The sequence below is a fragment of the Penicillium hispanicum genome (genome assembly GCF_028827665.1).
Source record: "Penicillium hispanicum strain IBT 35686 chromosome Unknown utg000006l_segment0_segment0, whole genome shotgun sequence".
Lineage (NCBI taxonomy): Eukaryota > Fungi > Ascomycota > Eurotiomycetes > Eurotiales > Aspergillaceae > Penicillium > Penicillium hispanicum.
The window spans coordinates 1,194,246-1,217,657 of NW_026623198.1; the positions used below are offsets into that span (position 1 = coordinate 1,194,246).

General features: G+C 52.4%; 7 protein-coding genes across 7 annotated transcripts; 2 read left to right on the forward strand and 5 right to left on the reverse strand.

The window, feature by feature from the left end:
* Positions 1-211: 211 nt before the first annotated feature.
* N7459_006772 (uncharacterized protein) lies at positions 212-2,266 on the reverse strand (the record flags this gene model as incomplete). The annotated part of the gene is made up of 8 exons (XM_056945940.1): positions 212-855; positions 923-1,076; positions 1,129-1,296; positions 1,348-1,363; positions 1,408-1,537; positions 1,590-1,706; positions 1,759-1,863; positions 1,924-2,266. The coding sequence occupies 8 exons, from the start codon at positions 2,264-2,266 to the stop codon at positions 212-214; spliced, it is 1,677 nt and encodes a 558-aa protein (XP_056797939.1).
* A 1,462-nt stretch (positions 2,267-3,728) lies between these two features.
* On the reverse strand, positions 3,729-6,454 carry farB1 (putative C6 transcription factor (Ctf1B); the record flags this gene model as incomplete). Its single annotated transcript, XM_056945941.1, has 3 exons — positions 3,729-5,923; positions 5,998-6,179; positions 6,249-6,454. 3 exons carry the CDS (start codon positions 6,452-6,454, stop codon positions 3,729-3,731), a joined length of 2,583 nt encoding a protein of 860 aa, XP_056797940.1.
* Positions 6,455-10,098: 3,644 nt separating this feature from the next.
* N7459_006774 (uncharacterized protein) lies at positions 10,099-11,658 on the forward strand (the record flags this gene model as incomplete). Its single annotated transcript, XM_056945942.1, has 3 exons — positions 10,099-10,739; positions 10,806-11,503; positions 11,561-11,658. 3 exons carry the CDS (start codon positions 10,099-10,101, stop codon positions 11,656-11,658), a joined length of 1,437 nt encoding a protein of 478 aa, XP_056797941.1.
* Positions 11,659-11,969: 311 nt separating this feature from the next.
* On the reverse strand, positions 11,970-14,771 carry N7459_006775 (uncharacterized protein; the record flags this gene model as incomplete). Its single annotated transcript, XM_056945943.1, has 1 exon — positions 11,970-14,771. One exon carries the CDS (start codon positions 14,769-14,771, stop codon positions 11,970-11,972), a length of 2,802 nt encoding a protein of 933 aa, XP_056797942.1.
* Positions 14,772-15,217: 446 nt separating this feature from the next.
* Positions 15,218-16,852, reverse strand: N7459_006776 (uncharacterized protein; the record flags this gene model as incomplete). Its single annotated transcript, XM_056945944.1, has 3 exons — positions 15,218-16,383; positions 16,451-16,507; positions 16,564-16,852. 3 exons carry the CDS (start codon positions 16,850-16,852, stop codon positions 15,218-15,220), a joined length of 1,512 nt encoding a protein of 503 aa, XP_056797943.1.
* A 1,355-nt stretch (positions 16,853-18,207) lies between these two features.
* sip5 (Sip5p) lies at positions 18,208-20,688 on the reverse strand (the record flags this gene model as incomplete). The annotated part of the gene is made up of 1 exon (XM_056945945.1): positions 18,208-20,688. The coding sequence occupies one exon, from the start codon at positions 20,686-20,688 to the stop codon at positions 18,208-18,210; it is 2,481 nt and encodes an 826-aa protein (XP_056797944.1).
* A 1,146-nt stretch (positions 20,689-21,834) lies between these two features.
* On the forward strand, positions 21,835-23,379 carry N7459_006778 (uncharacterized protein; the record flags this gene model as incomplete). Its single annotated transcript, XM_056945946.1, has 1 exon — positions 21,835-23,379. One exon carries the CDS (start codon positions 21,835-21,837, stop codon positions 23,377-23,379), a length of 1,545 nt encoding a protein of 514 aa, XP_056797945.1.
* Positions 23,380-23,412: the final 33 nt, after the last annotated feature.

Here is a 23,412-nt window from a genome sequence, read left to right on the forward strand (position 1 = left end):
ATGCGTTCATTCATTTCACCCAAGCCCCGAGAGCTATGTAGTTGGGATTCAGGCCAAAGAAGATGGCTAAGTGTACATGTATCCCCTTCACGAAAAGACCAGCAACAACAAGTATAGTATGCTACCCGACAAGGTCTATAGTAGCATGGATCAATCAGGAGAGGAGTCTCTATTTACTAGATTATATTAGATTATACCCAATATGCAGCTATCACACTATCTGGGCAGCAGCAGAGCCTGACGCAGCCGTGGAAGTGGGCAAAGCAACCGACGGCTCAGTGTGCGTCGCAGTGGCGGGCCCATCCGATCCAAAGTCCGAAGTCAGCTTCTTATCGCCTTTCGGCAGCTCCCATCCATTCAGCGTGCGGTTAAATAGCTGCAGTGCAGCAACAGGCTGATAATATGGGACCTCGTGGCCGGCCTCGTATATGCGAGTGAAGGAGAAGTTACCATACTCGCGAGTTTCACCGTACTCGACACCGTCCACAAGGAAGGGCGCATATCCAGCAGCTTGGAACTCTTTGCTGTGGGCATATTTGGCGTGAATGGAAATAGCTTGGCCACCGAACCAATTGCATATGTAGTCTGCGTCGCCGTAGATCAGCGCGACCCGCACCGGGCGCGTAAGGATATCTTCCAGGTCGTCCAGGAAGTTGGGCCAAACCAAGTCACCACTTTGCTGGAAGGCGTAGTACACCTCATTATTGGACATGGTGTAATTGATATCCACACCCAGGGCGCTCATAACCGAGTCTTTGGCAAGGTAGTTCTCATAGTACATCGGCGGGGTAGGGTCTTTAGATGGGTGGCGAATGTCGTAGGTGCCGCGGCCACTGAAAACATAGTAGGGTCCCTCTACATGATCGGTCAGAGTCTGTCGGGTCTGATAAATGCAGTAAGTGCATAAGGCGATGTCACTGACCAACATTGTCACGACACATATTGGTCGCCTCGGCGCAGATCGCATAGTCTGCCAGCGAAGTGCGATTGGTCATTTTGCAGGTATGTACAAGATCTTGACATCCGTTAGGCATTTCGTTGGCAAATTTCATATAGTTATATACAGTGTCGTTGACCTATCAATCTTTAGCTATGCGTATGTTATGTGCCCTGTTGTGATCAACTCACTGTTTTGATGCCGTATGTGTTGTGAACGGCAAACTCAGGATAGTAGCTTGCCTGAATAGCTTCATCGATGATACCATTTATAACACCAAGTGTATTAAAATTGAGCTGAATGCCAGCCACGGTACCGTTTGCAATCTTCTCATTTTGCTCGTAGAAGTGGTCGAAGAACTATAATGGTCAGGTCACGTCACACTATGCCAAAGCAGCTCCGCTACTCACAGCTGGACCATAATGTCTGTGGTTTGGATTAGTAACAGCTCATTTGTTTTTCATACGGACACTTGCCCTCCATAGCTTTCGGTCCAGAGATTGAAACTCTTCGATTTGATATTGCCATCCAGCTTGGACAGTCCACCAAGGAATCCCTGCAGGACTTCCCAGGTGGCTTCCACAGCAAGATTAGTGGTATCTTTTCATTTGTCAGACTAATAATGTTGTCTTCTTGAGGCAGGAATACTTACCGAGAAGAGTGGCATCGATCACGGGGTAACGACCTTGAACACCCGCAAAATCTGCATCCTCAAAGACACCAGTCAGTGGGTTGAGGGAGCCAGGATCTTTCTCCGAATACGAGAAACCTAAATAACTTTAGCAAAGCCCCTTTATCTTTATGTGATACAAGCAAGATACCGGTCCCAAGCGGTTGTGAGATAAACAACATGTTAGACACTTCGTTCCAGGAGTAGGGGTTGATGTAGGTTTCGTTTTTCTCATTGACATAGCAGGGACCCAACTCTAGATTTCCCAGTCTATCAGCGACAGCAACAGAGTCGTTACGGATCTCTCAATACCGACCTTCAAATAATCCGATTAAAGAATCACTTCCCGGGCCCCCATTTAACCAAAGCGTGATGGGAGCATTCTCCGGGTCGTGACGCGCCTCGAAAAACCAGAAAAAAGTGTGCGCATCGGGGGAAAGGTCCACATAGCCCGCGTAGGATTTCACCCCTGGAGTCGTTTCGCAGACGCCTTCCTTGCCGGGCTCCTTGTATCGAATGGTGACATTGTTGGCTGTCTTGGTGGTCTTGACACCTGTAGGCTCCTTAGGAAGTTGACGACGAGTGAATTCCGAGTCCAAGGACACCGAACGAGCTGCTGCGAGTGGCAGCAGATACGGGATCCAGCTAGAGGTGCGCATGGTATCTCAACAATCCAGAGCGCGTGGAAACACAACACCGATGTGCACGAACGACACGGGTCCAGCGGGGCTCCTTTGAGAGTTAAATAGCTGGGTCCAAGCTCAACAGATGAGGGGATGTCAATCGAATCGACCCGGCTGCATAGCGAGGCTGTGACCAGCCAGAAGCTCGATTTGGCGCAACCGCGGCGACGGGCCCATCTCCGCAGAGCTCCGGGGACGGTCGTACATATGCGTTGATGACTTGTCTGAGTATATTGGCGTGGAGTGAGGGGGAGAGTCGACAACGCTAAAGCGATCGGAAAGCCGGACTAGTCAATTCTTGCACGGTGGAGCGGGCCCTGCAAGGAGCCAACAATGACTCCGATCATGGAGTGGATAATGCTTCCTGCGAGAATAGGATCATCCTTGACAGTGGATGCAGAGAGCGACTGTTTCTGGAAGAGAATTCGCCGCATCCCAGCTGGTGTTGGAATTGTTGTGCATTGGGCGTGTCACTCTCCGATGTCGAGTGACGTTGTTGTTCAGAAACGCCATTCTGTCATCTGATCCGGGTCTGCACCATTGTGTCACGATCACAACTTCACTTGGCTGGGCCGTTGGAACCGTACGTGCGTCACTCCGATCTGGACGAAGAGATCGCATTCTAGAGCATCATGACAACGACGGGAATCCATTACGGTCCAATCCTTATCTTTGACAAGAAGTGCCTAGGTGGGCAAGACACCTATCAATGGCTTCATGACGTGAAATCTTAGATCGCCCTGCAGGCTTGAAGAATGTTTTGAAGATACCTTTCGCTTTGACAGGCTATGTGGGTGGGTCTTGTCTAGCACAATATTTGATTAATGCTTCGCGATACATTGAATAATTTCTGTGGTACCTCTGAGCCTCGGTCCACAGGTTCATTACTTAGCAAGGAGTCTGGTTGTACATATCGTGCACATTCCACGCATAACCCTGGCATAGCAGCGTCCCTGTCGATCCCACCAGAACCCTCAAGTTAGGACGTGACAGATTAGACTGGGTCCATGACGACAATCCACTGGCAAGAGATTCATGCGGAATGACATCGTGGCAGGCTCGGTCCAGCATGTGATACCCATAGTACACGGCTTCGGCGTACGAAACCGAGTGATCTACCACCCTAGCGGAATTTGTAACTTGAGATGCAGGACTAATGCAAGGCAAGAGTCACGGAAGATTGAACACATCAGATTGCTCATGCTTTTGGAAATCCCTCTATCACCGTAATACAAAAGGACATTGTCATTATCATCATCACAAGAAACCGATCCAAATTCCGGGGTATGCGCCAATAGACACCTTCCTCTCCCAGTCTTTCCACATCCCAACATAAATGACAAAGTCTGTTGACAAGACAGTAATTAAATAATGTCCCTAAGAAACTCAAATCGAACATTGAATGAAAAAAAAAAGGCGAGCAGGAGCAAGCACATGTTCAAGAATCCAGGCCGATGCCAAGATCGGTATCCAGATCGGTTGTCAGACCGGGCCGCGCCTGAGCTTCGGTCGAGGAGTACTCAGCGCCCGGCTCGGTCAGATTGGCAAAAAAGTCGATCGCTTTGGGCTCGGGGTCAAAGCCCATCATCTTCACGCTGTCGATATTGAAGTCGCAATCCTTGTCCCTGGCCGCGGCTCTAGGCTGGCCGGCGAGCTCGTCGGTGAGAAATTCGTTACCGGCATCGTCGAAGTTGATTAGCGCGTCGAAGTCGTTCTGAGTCACTTCCGCGTCATTGGCCAAATCCATTAGCTCCGTCAGGCTCATCTCCGGGTTGAGCTCAGGGATGGCGAAGGCGTCATGGTTGTTAAAGTTCGAGTTGATGTTGTTGGTGCTGCCATTTTCGCTGCCGTCCGAGTGTGGCGGTGTCGAGGCAAACAGATCCCCCGCGGACCGCCCGCCTGCAGGGGCCGCCTGGGGGTAGGTAAGATCGGGAATCTTTTGCGCCAAGGAGTCTGGCGGGGGCGTCAAGGCATTGGTGCGAGAGAGCATATCAAAGGGATCATTGCTGCTGGTAGTAGTGCGTTGTTTCCGAGGCCGCGATGGTGACTGGACGTCTTGAGGCGCGACTGTAAGCTGGATACCGGCCTTGCGAATTGCTGCTTCCAAGAATGATGTGGCGAAGTCGGCGGACGCATAGATCTCGCGAAGGCGCTGCAGGATGCGCATGCATTGGTAGAAGCGTTGAAGACTGGTCATCCGCACGCTAGGATCACTGGATTTGATGTCCAGTAGATGAATAATGACCGCAGGGAGAAGCACGGTCACTCCGGTCGTAGGGTAGTATCGAGTCAGGTCCAAGATGTGAAGATCCTGAGCAATACTGGTGATCTCAACGGCGGCGGACCGTACTTTGTTGCGAGAAATTTCTTGCAGCTCGGCATCCATGGAGGGATATGGGATGGCAGGGAGGACCTGTGGGCGATGAAGGGCGCTAGAAGTGGTGAGGTAGACCATCTTCAACAGGGCCCGGTGCGAATGCAGTACTTCCTGGGGCTCCGGAAGCTTGGAAACTCCCGATGGAGAATACTGAGTTTCTAACGGAAGATTGGCCAGCCAGTTCTCCAGTTCCTGGTCACAGTGTCGCACTTCAATGGTTTCCGTGGTCGACTTTTTAGGAACTAGCATCATCGTCGTCTCCATAGTACCACCGAACTTGTGGCTGAGCACCGAATATTGAGCGGAAAGAACATGGCTCACGCAAAGACAAAGTTTGGCCTTCTCAATAAACATCAGTGCCAGGTCTCGCTGATGGTTGATATTTCGCAGAATCTCCGAATCCCCGACCATTTTGACAATCTCGGGCGAGAAGGAGTGGAATTCAAAGTCATTCAGGGTGAGCATCGGCACGTCACAGTCGTCATCCTTCACGCGCATCGGTCGTCTCATGCCCAGGGCGATTAGTCGATCGCGGGTATACGTACTCCACCAAATTCTCTTCCACATCCGTTGACGGCGAATGTCCATGCGCGAGTTTCCAGGGTCACGGTGAAGACCGATAGTGTGAGCAAGGGAGAGACTGACGCCCATCCAATGCCAAGTATCTTTCTGGTCATCGGGAGTTTCGTACCAGTAGGTCATGAGAAGAAGAGACTGCACTAGGGAGATACGGTCCACCTCGTAGTCGAAATCGTATAGTAGTCGAGCTCGCTGGAAGAAGATCTTGCGGGCCGCTTTACGGGTCTGGTAGCCAGCAGCTTGTAGATGTTTCATGTCAATAAAAGCCATTCCAGCGAACATGACAGCTTGGAAGAGCAAGAGACTGATGCGGTGAATCCCGTCATTCTGGACGATAGTCTGCAGGAATTCCTCCAGGTCCAGCAGAGGCATATAAGTGTGTACGTAGTGGATATAGGCCTTCAGAAGTTCGTTTCGTAGGCTGACGTCAGGAATCGTCAGGGCGCCTTTCACCGCGAGGTAGTCAATATCTTCCTTTTGCAGTCGTGCGGGTAGACCTCGGATATAATCCGGGAGGAAGCCACTGGCGGCTCGGGAGTTCCCAAAAGACGGGTCAAACAGCTGCTGAATTTGCAAGGTGGTATTGGCCAGTGGCATTGTTGCAGGGAGGGCTGGGCTGGAAGCCATGCCACGACCATAGCGGTCATCGGAACCAATGCGATGCGCTTGTGTTTGATCTGCATTAGCTAGTCAGTGGTGGTGTGCCTAAGTGACGTTGTAATTCTCTTTAACTGGGCGGCTGATCACGAACATAGCAGATGTGGCATATGTTGTTGCCCTTGGTCAACATCGACCGACGTTTGCGAGGGCGACGTGGGTACCATATCGGGCAAACCCTGGATGTCACCGAGTCGACCATGGAGCGGATTGTCCTCGGACACCTCGTCGGGTGACTCGGAGTGCGGGTTTTGTTCCACTTCAACACGCGACTTCCTGCAGTGCCGATCTCTGCGTTAGCTCAGACTTCTGGGTAAACCAGATATTTTCACATGCTGGACGAACTTTCTCCGTTTGCTCTCGGTGACGATGCACTCGACTTGATCTAGTCGGCAGTTGGTGCAGGGAGAGCCATTCTCGACCACATCGCAGCGCACTTTGCGAGCCCGGCAACAGCAGCATGCTTTGGAGGCCCGGCGCTTGACGGGGCGGTTATGCACGGAGAGGCCGGCGGCCGAGGTCTTGCGCTTTACTGCTTCCGGTTCGGTCATTGTTGCGGTGGCACTACTCATAATGGCCCGGGGCGAGGGAGGGACATCCGAAGGAATATCCACAAGAAAACGAAGCGAAACAAGTTGCCCACGAGGGCAAAAAGATAAAGGGAGAAAGGGAAAGCGGCCGAAGGAGGGGAAGGGAGAGGTTGAAGAGTGGAGAGGATCCTAGAACTGGGGGAGGCGCGCTGGGGCCTGGGGATGTGAATTGTTTAAGTATAGAGGAAGTGGAGGATTTGCCCCATACGAAGCACCAAAGCACAAGAAATGCGAGTTGGACAAACTATTAAATTAATCCAACCCCAAATCGCGCATCGCCCATTCGCCAGACCGGGACGGGCAAGAATTCCCCACACGAGAGGCATTTCCACTTTGGTGCTCCTTCCCCCCGTGGGCGACTGCGTCACTGCGTCCAGAAGGGGCTTAGTGCGGCAGACGCTCGGCCCGGTCACGGGACCCCGGCGGACCCGGTGCGGTGCCGGATGCCCGAGCGACATGTGTCTGCTTGGATTTGCGTGATATGTGACTCTCGTCTGGAACTGAGAATTCAGGTTGTGGACAACCGAAATATCAAGAATACTCATATTCAGGAAACACCCCTTTCGCAACTGCTCGTTCGTCCCGCCCTAGTGGAGCCAGCTGTGTCAGGAAAGAGTGGCGGATTGCTCCTGTAAGGCCAGGGACAACCCGGGGTACAACGTAGCCCCATGCCAAGAGGACGGACATATATGTACAGTGTGTATTTACTTGCTTCGTGGATATCCTGCAGGCGCACGTTTAATCATTCCCATGCACATCCTCCGGAGCATGGTTTTAAGTTGAGACCCATTCCGCTATCTGACGTTGCTTGGCCACTTATAGATGGCCTTGACACTTGAAAGGAAAATCCTCCCCCTTGGGAGTGGCCAACTCCCGAAATACGCCGACAGTTCTACCGAGGGTTAACTTTCCGGCCCCTCAGGCCCTGGTCCAGACGGTGGGCTTCTAACAAACAGGAAGACACTGGAGAAATTATCCCGTCGTTAGGGCCGATGGTGGAGAAGAAGCGGGCCTCCGTAGACTCCGTAGAGGCTCGTCGCAAGCTTGCCTTGTTTCAACATACATAGTGCTGTATCTTGATGAGTATCATACTGAATAATAAGAATGATTCTCATTATGTCTTATGTATACTCCGTCAGGCCCACAACTCTGTTGAATCTCCAGAACGAATTGGAATGAATTCGTTCCGACAAGTGATGCCTCTTTGCAAGGCTCATGGCATGTGGTTGGATGACATTTACGTGCTCGAAATCGTCCTCTTTTCCGTTAGTGAAGCAGGTCTCAACCTAGCCTGTGCTGCAACCGCGGAACAAGACTCCCACCCCGGACACGAACGGGCCTCGCATATAGAATCCTCCCCACAAAACCAAGTGAGCCCCCCCCGCGGCTCCCCATTGGATCCTCTTGAATCACCCTAAAGTGCCGATTCACCGAGACTGCCTCGCCCGCAGCAGCCCGATCCCCTGAAAAGTAAAAAAGGCCATGCCCCGACCAACAGTCTAGGAGGCAATGCTATCATCCCGCGCCCTTTCAGCGAATCGTAGACGCGGTTGCTCGAGCACGTCCGAGTGCCCGGATTCCATCATACTCGAAGCTGATTGCTTGGCAGATCACGCCTCCGACGAACTGCCAATTCTCGGAGCAGAACGAAACAGGCTAGATTCCGGCTGGCACGGTGCTACTGTACTCCCTGCAGCAGCGTGGATTTGACCAGGACAAGCTCGATGAAATGAGCGCCGAGGCTCCTATTCCACCTGGGAGCCTACGGCGGCAATACTCTGCTGACCGAGTCACAAAAAGACAGATTCCCGAAGCCAAGGCAGGCGGAGAGAAAAGGAGAAAAAGAAAAAGCGACAAAGGTCACTCCGTCCTGTGGAGAATAAATCACAAGGCGTCGGGGAATTGCGGGGGGGGGGGGTGGGGGGGCATTGTTGCTAAGTCTGCCGTATCATCCCGTACAGAAGTAGATTTCATGGAGTAAGGAGTACCACGGCGCTCACTGCTGACTTTTGGTCGTCCTCGGCGGAGCCGATGGGTCACCAATCATAGCCCTGTCATAGGTCCAGTTCCCGTTCGATATCCCGAGTCCGGCACTTAGCACGGTTGTCCCGTCTGGAGACCTGAGAATCCGGGGGTGGTGGCTGCCAGGCTGGATACTGCGGGTTTCATGAGTTGTGGTACGTCGAGTGCCCTCGAACAAGAGATTTCCGTATCCTTAGGACCCCGTCGCTCTGCTTTTTATTACATCCTTGTGCAATCCTGAAACTTGGGGAGCCTCCAAAGCCGAGCCGGGAGCTTAGGCCAGCACCGCACTCGCCGATATTCATCCATGTCCTCTCAATCATATTTTCCATGGCCCCGCTATTTCGACGGGCATGCATCTGCTGTATGCAGGATGGTATTCCGATAGATAGGGGCAGCGCGGAAAAGCACGGAGTATCTCAAGTACATCGTATGCAGTGCTGTACTGTATGCTGGGTGCGCAGGCCCCTGAAATCCACCGGAGCTGGAGCTTGTTCCGTCATCGGGCAGATGCCCGATCGCGGTCACGGTCGAGGGCGCCATCGCTCGCAACCCCCAACTGACCCGCACGACTATGTACTAGAATCCTTTGGTAGGTGAGACAGCACCGCGTCCGAACTCAGGATATACATGTAGCCAGACAGAGCGAATCATAAAGCTGGTGTTGCCGGGGAAATCCTGGGTGGCTTTCTCCAGGCCCTTGCCCTGTCAAAACCACCCCACGTTTTGTCGGAGAAAAGCCGACACGACAGGCTCCTCATGAGCAGACAAAGCCAGTTTCTTGGCATGAGAAACTTCTTTGTGTGGATTGCCCATCCAACCAAGAGCGAGTATAGTTAGCCCCGACCACGAGGGGAAACGCCGATCGTGGCATCCACCGGGGAGGTTGGAAGAGAAGGGGAAGATGGGGGGGGGGGCGCTGGTTTCGTCATCGCGCATCGCCCCTTTGCACCGGTTGAAAACAAGAATTGGCTGTGTAATCGGCTCGCACACACTTCCACCTGTATGACTCTCAGTCCTTTTTTGCACCGAGGTGTGGTTGCATCTGCGTGCGGGCCGGACGAGGGGAATCGGACTCGATTAGGCAGGCCTGCAATCCTGCAATCCTGCAACTCGGCACCCCGCGCCAAGTATTCTCACGGTCGAAAAGAGCGTGGATGGGCCTTGGTGGAGTAATTAATTGGATCAGCATGCGCTGCCCCGGATTTCAGTCGGGGTTCAACCGGAGAACGGTCGCCACTTTCAGGCCGAAACGTGGCTGGTTTTTAGGACGACAGTGACTGGACACGGCGGCCCTGGTATGCCAGTGGGAGATATTGGCAACGATGGCCTTCTCGCCATTCGGAAATCTTCTGGTAGATCCAGACCGTGGATAAGATCGAAGACTTTGGCTAGTTGAAACCAAAAGACGGGATCTGGTAAATGTTCTGGACGGGTCGAATCAGCTGACCTCGTACATCAAACTGTAACTTCACATGAAGAAATCGAGCAGAAGATGGCAGCCTGATTATATCAAACCCGGAGGTCTTCAAGAGGGAGCATATACAATACAGGCTATTGACATCGTGCAATCGAATTTCAATATGAAAATCGTCATCATTGGAGCCGGCATCAGTGGCTGCTCTATATGTCTCTCCCTCAAGAAACATCTCCCTCAGCCACCTTCACCGGCAGAGGACCACATCTATACCATCTATGAAGCCTACGATACCGCACGCGACCCAACTTTCCGTGAACGACCGACATCTGTCCATGGTGAAGACAGTACACAGTCCACCCTGGTTGTGGGTGGTGCGCTTGGTATAGGTCCCAATGGACTGAACGTGTTGCGCCGGCTGGACGAGTCTCTCTTCCGGGATGTCAATCGCGCAGGATATCCGTACTCAAAATTCCAGATCAGAAGTGCCTATGAATGGTCTCTGATGACTATAGAGACGACGGCTCATGTGAATGGGCAGGACATGAACTCGGTGGCCATAAGCCGGCATTCGATCTGGCAATGTCTGCGCGATCGGATCCCCAGCGGTGCCATCATCAATAAAAAAGTTGCAAGAGTTGTTCTTGGTGGCAGTCTCGAGGGAAAGCATCTTATCATATTCGCGGATGGAAGTGAATCCGTCGAGGCAGACTTGATAATTGGCGCCGATGGAGTGAAGTCTACTGTGAAAAGGGCCCTATTTGACATTGAGACGCCAGAGCAAGATCCTTACCCACCAAAATATGAGTAAGTCACCTTCGTATCCAATAAAGTCTCCCAAAAACCGCTCAGAGTTGGCTCAACATCGCCCAGAGGCCTTGTTGGCCTGGGTGGTTTCCATCCCGCCACAGAAAGCATGCGGCGCAACATCCCCCAGGGCATCATGACAATCACCTTTGGTGGTAATGGGTCCTTCGGGTACGCGTACTCCTCCACCTCAGAGGCAGACCAATACCAGGACTCGGCTGATCACCTCCCAACGCCTGGTAACACAATTACCTGGTGGTCCACCTACGGGATGAAGGCATGCCCGGATCCCAAGACCATCGATCCTGATGCAATCACTCAGGACTTGCGGGCACGATATGCGAACTGGAGCGATCCTGTCATTCATGAAATAATCCAGTCTGTTCAAGTTGAAACTATATGGCCAATCTGGTCAACTCCAGCTCTGCCGATCTGGGACCGGGACGGAATAGTGCTGCTGGGCGATGCAGCACATGCGCTGCCTCCAACTTCGGGTCAGGGCTCGTCGCAAGCCCTGGAAGACTCAGAGTCATTTGCCTTGTTTCTGGCGCATTATCTGGCACGGGTATATGTCAATGCCCAGGGCCCCGATTCAATTGAGTTGTCTGAGAGAGACGCCGTCCGGCTTGCTGCGAAGCAGCACGAGGCCTTGAGATCCCCCCGTGTCAAAGCATTGCTGGATGAGGCGCGAAAGTGGCAACGGAATAAGAAAACGATGAACATTGCCCAGGAGTTCATGATGTATTTGATTCTTTGGTTGGTTGGTAAGTGATGTTTTGCTTTCGGCTTACTGGTTTGCTTGCTACTAATTGGCTGGACAGGCCTCTTCTCTCGTACAAATCCTGCAAAGTCTGTACTTGAATATGACATTGCAGACGAGGTGCGAAAGGTACTGGCGACACAAGAGCCGCAGGCATAGCATCCAATTACTAGCGGCTTCTATCAATGTAGGCCTTGACTAACGCATCGGTATAATACTCCTCTCTCTCCTCGGATTTGAATGGAATCAACTCGTACATTATGAGCTTGAAGATACTCACTGGTTTCAAGACCAGTCAAACTCAATTCAGAATTTCATGGCGCATGAAAGCATGGAAATCGTAAACAAAGCTAGAATCACATCCGCGAAAGGGGAATCAAGACTCGAACAATCTAAAACAAATCAACTAGTAAGCTAGGTCCGGAAGCCCAACCGTTCGAATCCAATTCAAGGGTGATCCCAGTAGTCATCTAGGCGCCTCCACGCCCCATTCTTTCAATCGAACTCATGATCCCGCCTCGGCCAGGGGTAAAGACTGCAATGCCAGACTTGCCACCACTGTTTCCGCGACTATGACCACCAGTGGCTCCATAACGAGTGATCTTCTTCTCGGCTGTGGCAGGAGGACGAATGCCACTGGATCCGGAACGGCTGGTACTATGGCGGAGGTTTTCCGCAGCACGATCCCCGGCTTGCCGGATTTCATCGTCCGCATATCCGGCAGAAGATACAGAAATCTCGCGTTCCTGCTGATGGGCAGCAGACTGGTTGTGTTGCATGGCTAGCCATTCATCGACAACAGCGACAAGCTCACCCTTCTCAGCACGCTCGGATTTCAGCTCAGAATGAAGGTGTTCACGGTCCTCTTTGAGTGCGGCCATCTCGCGTTGTAGGCCCTTGATCTGTGCCTCTAGAACGCGCTTCTCAGCTTCATGATCGTCGTTCTCCCGGCTGATCAGGCTGGCATTTGCCGCAGCCACGGACTCCGATTGCACTGCGTCACGTTCTCCCCGAAGACGTTCATTCTCCTCCCGAGCAGTGGTGAGTTTGTGCTCAGCCTCTCGCACACGTTTCTCCCAGCGAGACTCATAGCTCTTCTTCAGCGCCGCGACCTTGGTTTCGTGCTTGCTCTTGTACAAGGTGTGAAGTTCCCGAGCAACCTTTTCCACCGCATCTTGAACTTCTCGGGCGGTATCCTCGGCGGATTGTGAAGCGTGACGAGATCCGGGGGTACTACTAGACCCCGCAGAGGTCGTAGAGCGTGCAGCAGACAATTGGGTTTCGAGTTCAACAATTCTGCCCTCTAGCTGCTCCTTGCTTTTCTCGGCTTCCTCAGCCTTTCGAGTCAGTCGATCCCGCTCGCGTTCACCCTCCATCAACTCATCCCGGACAGACTGCAAGACTCTTTCCATATCCTTCCCTCTGCGTTCCCACTCAGCTTGTTCAATCTCCAATTCGTCCTTCCGGGCAGCCTCATTACGGACTTCTTCCAAGGCCTCCCCGACACGCCTCTCTGCATCTGCCACTGCCTGTTTTAGACTGGCCACTTCTGCCTCTTTGCCGCTGAGAGTCGCCTTAAGCGAGGAGATCTCAGACATGAACCCGGACTTCAGAGACTCAAGTTCCCGCGGCGTGACGGTGGGGATGGAGCGGGGAGTCGGGGCAGGCGGAATATCAAAATCCAACAGCGATAACTTTGAAGGAGAACGGATAGACTGTCGCAGGTTTCTCATTGGAGACCGTCGCGACGGCGGGAACAGGGCACTTTGCTGCATGGAGTGGCGGGGAAAGAAGTTCACCTGGTCCGTAAAGTCGAGAAGGTTTTGCGTCTCGCTTGGGTTGCCAATATCCCGAGAGCCTCTGCGCCTTGGTGTCGGCGATCCAATGGGCGAATCGACATCTAGCAACGCACTGTGCCTGTACGATCTGCGTGCCGTACTAGGTGTTGCTGGATTGACGCTGCTGCGTCGGTGTGAAGGCGCTGGACTAGGTGCAACGCTACTTCGCATGGATTTCAGCGGCGACTCAGCTCGCAATCTTGCAAAGGAAGTCATGTCCGGCAACACGGAAAAGTTACTGAATCCCGTGTCATCCATAGGATCATGGTCTTCTCCACCCAGCATAGCATCATCGTCAGCATTCTCTTGGTTTTCGAGATTCTCTTTGTTCGTCAGGCCATCGTCGTCATCATGAAGGACTGTACTCATGCCCTCATTGCGCTTGTCTTCCATCATACTATTTGCGATGGTCGATCGGTCGTGAGTAGTACTGGCAGTTGAGTCCAAGCTCCGGTTGTGAATAACACTGGATTCCTCCTCGATATCGACGTGGATCTCAGGCCCTTCAGCTCTGGTGGTCATTCCCTTTTTGCATCGTTCGTTCATCTCGGCATTATCCCCATGGTCTTGTGGTGTTTGATCGTATGAGCGTTTCCGCGGTGTGGCAACACTCTCCCGGCGCTGATCCAGACCAAGGGATGCTCGTGGGACTGAACGTGATTTTTGCATATTAAGCATATCATCCTCTGCATTTGGTTTAAATGGAGAGCTGCGAGCGCCAGCTGGAGATTGCTTTGTAGTCTCAATGGAGTCGCGTTGAACGCCACGCAAGTCTTGGAGTTCATTTATTTCCCCCAGTTGGCCCTGTCGCAAAGGAGAGCTTTCTGGCCGCATGGGTTGCTCGTCAAATGCAGGTGACTCGGGGTGCATCTCGTGAAACTTTTCAAAATCGACCGTATCATCCCTCCCTTCTGGACGGAACGGAGAGCTGCCCGTATTCTCCAGCGCAAGACGATTAGTAAAACTAGGAGACAACGGTTGTACCTCGCGTAGTTTCTGGAAATCGACCGTCTCGTCTCTGCCCTCGGGTCGGAATGGTGAACTCATTGGCTCTTCATGTTCCTCAATGGGAAACTCGTGACGCGACGTTGGGGTTTCTTGTTGATAATATTGAAGCTTCTGGAAGTCCACCGTTTCTTCATGCCCTTCGTACCGGAAGGGGGAGCTAACAGCTTCTTCAAGTCCATTGTTGTCGTCGGTGCCGTTGTTCTCATCATGCTCATTAGGAAAACAATTTTCATCTGTATTGAAGATATCCGGGTTCTGCACTTTGGTTGCTGTCCACGGTTTCTTTAGAGGACTGGACGGGATCGAATGCTCCGGCGCTGAAGGTTCTTCGAGTGTTTTGGTGAGAAAGGGCGACGAGGCAGTCTTGGGGGATCTTGCTCGCGCGTTCTGGTAGGAAGAAGACAGTGGAGAGAGGGGATTCGACATGGTGACAAGCGGGTGTGTGGTGTATGAAAGGAAGAGAACCCTTTCGGTGTTCAAGGGAAGTGTGACGGCTTCGACTCGTGTTTTGGCTCGAACGTGGGTGTTGTTGCGTTGCTGGGTAAACAGAGCTAAACCGTTTTGGGAATGGAGGCCGCGATCCAGGGCCTGCGAACTGAAAACTATTCAGCTCAGATGTTGCTAAGCAGCTAAGCATCTCAGATGAACACAATTCATGTTGAGAGTAGATATGATCATACAAAAGAAAATAGAAGCTCGTTCTATGCTGTCAAATTCACGCTAGTTATGATACAGGAGTGCAGTCGCTAAGAAACCAATCGCCTTCGCTAAGAGCAGCCAGAAAACGAAATAGGAATTGAGTCTCGACCACAATGACCAGCTGAATATGGCAGATGTACAGGTGCTAGTAGGTTTGACTTCAACATTCTCCCTTATGGTGACGAGGATGATTCATCGGTGTCGACAGGATACACCTCACCATCTACATCAGTCACAATAATATGAACTGCCTTTCTGGGCGGCTGGCAGGGTACTGAATCGTGCTGACAAGAAGCGCCAGATTGTAAAGTAACTGACATATTCTTTTTGTCATGAATAAACCAGAGTTGCAACACTCCCAGTAAGGCGACGAAACTGCTTCCCCACCACGCCAGGGCAGTGCAGCCAATTTCTGCACCCGTGCTGTATAGAAACCCGGCAATGGGAGGCGCGATGGTGCGAGAAGCAGCCCCAGCAGAAGCTGCAAGACCATTGATCTTACCCATCACTGAATCTGAAGGGCTTGCCTGCTTGATGAGAATCAAGAGCACGGGGTAGTCGATGATGGAGAGAATATTGCGAACGACTAGGCACGTGTATATGCCAACTAACAGGAGGTGCTGCGGTAAAAACACCAGGAATGGAACCATGAAGTAGGCGATGGGGTGAAGCACAGTCACTAGGACAAATAGTCGCCATATGCCTAGCCATTGAGCCAACGCTGGGAAGATGAGACTTTGAATCACGAGAGCGATGATACCATCGGTTGACATGATCACACCAACAGACCGAGTCGAGAGACCCACACCTCCTGGAATATCCAAAGGGGAAGTGTGATGGCTGGCCATGAGGCTATGTGTATTCTCATCTTGCAGGAAGATGGGCAAAAGATGATCGTAAGTCATCGAATGGTATGTAAAAATCGCCAGCGCGACAATGAGCGTTGTAACTCGCCAGGTGAAAGCGCGGAGCTTCAATGGCTTCTTCTTTAAGGAAGAGAGCCCGTCAGCCTGCACATTCCAACCCTCATCTTCATAAAGGTGGACTTGATTGAAGGTCCCATATGACTCCGCTCGGAGGTCAACTCCTGCATTGGCAGTTGTTCCCGATGTGACCAGAAGAGGTTGTTCCGGTGTATGTTCCCAGTATTCGCAGCTATTGCTAGGTTGCAAATCTGGATGGGTCTCCTGTAGAAATAACCAGCTTCCAATGATACTCAACAGAAGCAGTACAGAACAAACAAGGTTGGGCAACAGATAGGGAAAACGCCCGAAGAGCCCACTTGGGGGAAACAGAGTAGGAAAGCCTTCTGAAGGCCTCGCAAGTAGGCCTCCAATGGCTGTGGCAGTTTAGTACCGGACCTAGGATCTACGTAGCGTAGAAAAGAGGGCGGCGTTAATGCTTACCTGGTCCGATAATGGTCCCAATTGACCAGACGAAAGGCATGACTGCATATGCCCGGGCTATGATCGTCGTCTCGTCAGCCTGAATTTCGTAGGTGGCACTCGGAAAAACTTACGCTCATGTTCGGGTCGCTTGACCAATTCACCCACCATAGTTTGAATGACCCCAATATTTCCGTTTAGTGCACCACCCAAGGCTCGGCCCAGCAGGGCAATCCAGAAATTCGGAGCGAGTCCCACAAGAAGTAGGGAGATCATGGTACCAAAACATCCGGAAAGAAGAATGGGCTTTCGACCCAGACGGTCTGAGAGACTGCCCCAGAACATCCCGGTGAGGGCTTCGGCGAGGGAGAAAGCCGAGATCAAAATTCCAGCGTAAAGCGAGGCATTGCTGCCACTAGCCATATGAAAGTCTTTGGCCATCACCCATGAGTATGGAAATATGGAGGTCAAGGCGATCGGCTCGGCCACGCGACATATTGCTGATATAGGATATGAGGTTAGCCAGGCCAGTTATTGACTCGGACGAAGCAATGCAGTTTACACACCTAAGAGGAACAGCTGCGTGGTCGGAAAGGTGTCGTTGGACGACGAGAGCGATCTTGCCTGCGGTGTTAAAACCATCGTTCCTGAGAAGTATCCAAGATCTTACGACTATCCGCCCCCCACCAAGTCGAGTTTTCTTGTAACCTTCTCCGCTGTCCTAGCGCTGAGCTCTCGTATCTTACTCGAGGGCGGAGATGAAAGCCTGGGCGTCAATACCTTCACTCCTTGTACTGTTCCGGGCGAGACTCAGAGCGAGGCGTAGGGAACAGAGGGTTTGAATTGGGGAAGGGAAAAGTGGGAAAATGAAGGAAGGTTGGGGCTCGGCAAGAGGAAAGAGTCTGCACATCAGCTGGAACCTTGGAACGCCTCTTGGGTCCCGGGAGCGGCCGCTCTAACGGGAAATCCTTCTGCGTTCGAAAGAATGCAGGCACCGCTTACAGTGTGTCGTTGTCAATTCGATTGGAACATTTTTATGCGTTTACTATTATCATCAACCCACTGTTACGTGTATTGTATATAGCAGGCTTCATCTTCCCCCATGTCGCATCCATGTGTCATTTGTCTCCTTGTTCAGTTCTTGCGAAGGGCAGCGCCAACCAGGGCAAAAAAAGTCTTCGGGTGGCGTAATTTGGGGTCGGCCTCGGCCTGGGTGCTGCTTTTCAAGCATAATAGAATTATCAAATGTAGCGAATTAGGATTTAGAACCTATGCGATGTTTCAAATGTCACAGTTAAACCTCGAGAGTCGCGCCCGTAGGCCAAACTCTCCAATAGACCCAAAGCCCCACTCTGAGCGCCGGTCTGTTTCTTAATCCGCCCTCGCCCAATGACATTTCGCTGTCTTAAGGATGCAGCCCCCGCAACTTAAACCTGCATCGCACATGCGTGGAAATCAGTATATATGAGACCTATTGTGGAACGCATATTCAATCGAGTATCTATCACTCATGGAAGACTTGAAGTAAAACGATTCGATTTGTCTATGAGATCAAGAAACGGATGCTATGGATGGAAGACAGCCGGCCATAACAAGACACGAATTCGGGGACAAAGAGAGCGAAAGAGCGAAATGCAATATTGATCCACTTCCCAGACCCAGAAAAAAGAGATCCCCAACTGCGCCGGCTAATCATGCTGCCCGGATTGTTGACAGGTACTAGAGTAAAAACAAAGGAAAGCAGAGGAAAGAAACATAGATAAAACGAACGAAGCGCCTCACAACGTTGTCTCCGGGTTGGTTGCCGGAGGTGTGATCTCAACTGAGCGCGTCTCTAGTTCCTTTGGCAGCACACCGCCAGTTGCGCTACTCTGAACATCCACCGGCGCGTCTTCAACGGGTGTCGGATCTGGCTTTGCAACATCCGTTGGCTGATTGACCGAAGGAGTAGCGCTTGACGAGCCTTCAGCATGAGGTTGTGCATCTTCAACGTGCTCGGACTCGTTGCCTTTTTCTTCGTCGCCGATGACGGCCGCTAAACTGCGGAAGTTGAACATTGGTTCAAGAGAAGTGTTGCTCCCATCGGCAGCGACATGACTGCCTGTTCGCTCGTCCGGTGTATTTTCCATGACCGACGAAAAGGACGAGGACGCACTCGACATGTTTCGCAGGTGGGAGGGTCTCGAGGGCTCAGTAGATGCAGGTTGCTCGATGGCAGCCACCGGGGGTGGGTCTAATGCGCTCGTGCCGTTCGACGAAGCGGCAAGGCCTGGTTCCAAGGCAGCTGAGGGGGTTGCGCGATCGACACCTTTGCCTTTGCCCACACCAGACGTGGCGGCTTCATCACCGATAGCGGACGGGCTGCTGGCAACCTTGGCCAGGGAGAAATCGGCACCTGGAACATCCAAGACGGACGTGCTGGCATTGTTATTGTATAAGCCGGTCTTGCGAGCCACTTTATCGGCCTTCTTGGCCTCCTTCTCCCGCTTCTTAGCTTCCTTCTTCACCTCCTTCTCCTCTCTCCTTCGACGCTCCTCTTCGCTGGCCAAACTGAGGCGAATAGCTTCCATCATCATCATCTCCTCTAGGTCGTCAATCCGACTGCGCCTCGAGCTATCCCGAGGGGGTGCGATATTGCCCGGTCCTTCTTCAGCGGAATCAGTATCCGGTCCGGTTACACGAACTGGCGTTCGATCAGGTCGCTCCGTCAAAAAAGCTAGTGCATTGAGTGCGGGAGAGCCGGTCCGGCCGGAATCTCCTTGCGTACCTCTCCGTAGTCCTCGGCGCCCCAGACCTAAGCCGCGGGAATCACTCGATGTCCCGGAGTTCATCAGGTAAGCCGCAGCATGAAGGGCAGTGGCAGCGGCAGATCGACGTGCGGCATGAGCTCGGGCGTTGGCTAATTTCTGAGCCCAATCTGGACGGACCTTGTCGGTGGTGACCACGGCAGGATCGTTGGCAGATAACGAGGTCGCGCGGCGCCGACCCGGAATAGGAGCAACATTTGCGGAGGACAGAGAGGAGGTGGAAGACACAGGCGAGGTTATATTGGGGGAGGGACGGACACTGGGATCTGCCGCATACGTCAATCCTCGGCGGAAGGGAGGAGGAGCATACGTGACCCCAAATTCAGGTTGAACGCAGAAAGGACATGCAGAGGGTTCGGAAATGAGCTGGGCCTCTGCCGATTCGGCCCGCTCGCCCTCGGGTTGAGCGGGAGCATTGGGATCAGGTTCCCCGTGCTCCGAAGGATGCGGATCCGGGCGCTTGATTTGCACAAAGCACTCAGAGCAAATGGGCTGATCACAGCATCGCGTGCGGTTCAAATAGGGAGGGTAGTACAGGAAACAGATGGGACATTCAGTCGCATCCTTGTAGAGATAGACCTCGATCGGTTGTCCGTTTACAAATGGGTCCTTGGGTAGCCTCAGCTCCCGTGGAGTCAGATCTGTCTGTGAGCTATGTTTGGAGGATGTGGTCAGGGCGGCCAGTGTCTTTGCTCGTGTTCGGAAGAGTGGTGAAGTCGAGGTACCAGGTGCAATGGGGGATGCTGTTGACGGCAATGACTGTGCGGGGTTCGAGTTTTGTGATACGTCTGAATTGTAGGACTGAGAGCGGGACGTGATGGGTACCGTGAGATTTTGAATATTGCTCGCATCCGTGGAAGACTTTGTATAAGGCACCTTCGGTAGCGTATACTCCAACTCCGGTGGAATCTCGTCGGGTGGGGGGATGGGAATGCCTCGGGCTGCCGCCATCAACTGGTGCTCTGCCCATGAATCCGAGAAGTCATTCAGCCCTCTCCAGAATGGGGCTAACCGGCGCTCAATCTGGCCAGGGCCTGTCAGTATTCCTATCTCAGTCGTGTCCGAGTTAGCAAGACTCACCATTAGTTGGCGCACGACAGCCTTATTGAAGTCCTCTGTCCCCACGTAAACGCCCTGTGTCACTACATACCCCCCATCGACATGCTCCTCCTTCATACTGCGCTCTCGCTCCTTAACACGGGCGGCGCGCTCTTTCTCCAGGCGGCGTGCCTCTCGTTCCTGTTTTGTTTCGCGTCGGTACTCAAGTGTGGCCACATCACGATCATGACTGCTGCCGATACCGAGGATGGACAGATCTGGCCGGCTGCTTCTGCCCGACCGAGAACCTTGATATAGCGATCGCCCCGGAGCATCTGAAGCACCCGGAGACCATTGCTGACTTCGGCGCCTAGGCGCAGTCGCTCGGGACTCTTTGGTCTGGGAGTTACCCATGGTGACGGGTGAAGGTGATGGAGAGGGGGTAGAAGGAGTGTCGACGTCAGGCTAAGCGGCGTAACTCCGAGTGGAGAAAGGGCCCCCAAGGGGGAGATGGGACAAGCTCAAGCACGGGGATAAGGCTAAAGCTAGGAACCCATCGGAGAGGGGAGAGAGATAGAACTTGAAGAAGAGGAAAAAGGGAGCGGGGAGGGGAGATCACTTTAGTGATTCTGGGCGTAACTGGGGGATGTGGAAGTGATGGAATGAACCCCAGTGGGGAGGGAGGAACTAATAGTCGAGTGGGAACGGATCTGCGGGTTTGCGAGCAACATCGGATGTGGCGGATGGCCAGGTCTCGTTCTCCCTCGTTCTTGCCAGAATGCCCATCGCAGCCGACGGCGTACTACAAGCTATGAAGCTGGCACTGCCCCTTTGCGGCCCAAGGTCTAGGCTGTGATTAGTTATGTCGTGTGCCACGGTGTCTCGTCCCGATCATCACCTGCCTCATGGCTCGATTACATCAGCCCCTCTCGGGTGCCCGAGGTCGAGATGCTCTACACTAACATCTATCATCTGTACATCTGGGATCGGGGCTCGTGAGGCATCCTGGACAATGCGACCTATTGCCATCAAATGAGGTAGTTATGCTCGATTAAAGGTCTTTGGTTAGACTCTGACTTTTCTTCATATTACACAAGCCACTACAAGCGCATCTACCAGGGCTAGCACTTCTGTGCCGAGCGATACGCATGCCTTTTAAATAATTCCATGTCTACTTCCAAGACTCTCGGCTTGATAGCTATATGTACTGGTGGCAGCATTTCTATAGCACGTACGGGGGATTGAGGCTGAAACCACCCCTTCAGATACACTCCGGAACATTTGACTGTATAGATATCCGCCATTCTATACTACTTTCGTACCATTCAAGCGCAGTGCTAATTTCCTGCCATACAGTTCATTCATGGATTCGAATGTACTTAGTTACTGTATTTTGTATTATGATTCTCTCGGCTTTGCTTTTGCTTGTTTGCGGTGGCTCCCGCTATAAAGGGAAGGCGGTGGCACCCAACCAACTGCTTCATTTTGCGGAGAACAAAAAAAAAAGTTTCTGGATATGCGCTGTATCAGACTCGCCCGGTCAGTTGGGGCCTCCATGCAATGACCGAAGCCACGACCAGACTCCATATCACTCCCCTTACCTCTGATCTCCTCCCATCCGTTTTACCGCCCTCAATCCGGCCCTTGGCGACGGATATTTCGTTCCACACCATTCCAACCTTTCCCGAGAACAGCTACGGATACATCACTTTGCCGATCATGGAGGCGGAGAAAATCAAGAAGAAGCTGCATGGCTCCATCCTTAAGGGCAAGAAATTTAAGATTGAGGCAGCTCGTCCACACAAGCGACAAGGAAGCCAAGACGTCGAACCCGATACAATCACAGATGGAAAGAAGTCAAAGAAGCGAAAATCAGTGGATGGAACACTGGATGGCTACGAAATGCCCGCCGACCGGAAAGTGAAGAGGGGCTGGACGGAGCCGGCCAATGCCAGAAAAGAAAGACGGAAGTCCGAGAAGCAGAGCAAGGGCGACAAGAATGATAAGCCCCAGCCGAAGTCCAAATACACCGAGAAGCCCGAGTGTCTCTTTCGAACAACAATCCCACCCAACAGGGCATCCGAAAGTGTGTCTGATGACAAGAAGGCCAAGAAAAGGAAGAAATCATCGGAGTCTGTTGTCCATGAGTTTGCCAAAACATTCACCCACCCGAGCTTTCTACGGTCGACGGGCGAGACTGCCGCGCAGACAGCCACATTCGAGGAAGGGAAAGGCTGGGTGGATCCTGCTGGAAATTTGAAGGAGCCTGCCGCTGAAAAAACACGAAAGAAAGACTATCGGCCTGGCCAAGTTCCAGGGGCCAAAGAGAAGCGCCCGAACGGCCATAAATCACAACCAAAGGAAACAAAAGAAGACCCAGAGTCCTTAAGCGAATCAGAAGATTGGACCTCATCTAGTGGCTCCTCTGATGCGAGCTCAGACTCTGAGAGCGAAGCCAGCGACTCCTCTGAATCCTCTACCTCTTCTGCCAAGGAAAAGGCGTCAGCTGTACAGACTCCTGCCGAAGCAATCGCGAAAAACGTCAATGCTACCACGAACGCTCCGGATGGATCAGAACCGGAGGCGGCTAGTGAGCCTCAGCAAGGGGCGGATGGACAACCCTCCAAAGAGGTTCATCCTTTGGAAGCACTCTTTAAACGAGCTGCCCCGGCAGCCTCTGAAGATCAGCCTATACCAGAGCCCAATGCTGGGTTCAGCTTCTTTGGCAATAACGATGACCTCGAGTCCGAAGATGAGCCCCAAGTTGCGGGACCGCAAACCCCTTTCACTCCTTTCACTAAAAAGGACCTCCACGATCGTGGTCTTCGAAGTGCAGCCCCTACTCCTGATACATCTATCTCTGCTCGCCACATGAAGTGGACCGAGACTGATGATATGGACGATGATGAATTATCTATTGATACACCAGTTTCTAAGTATCGTGGAGAAGAAGATGCTACTGAGAAAAAGGAAACTGACTTTGCTAAATGGTTCTGGGAGAACCGTGGCGACAACAACCGCGCTTGGAAGAAGAGGAGGCGTGATGCAGCCAAGGAACAGCGACAGAGAGAGAACCGGAGGAAGGGCATAAAGGGCAAGTCATGAAGATGACCATGTCTTTGATGATGTTTGCATAGA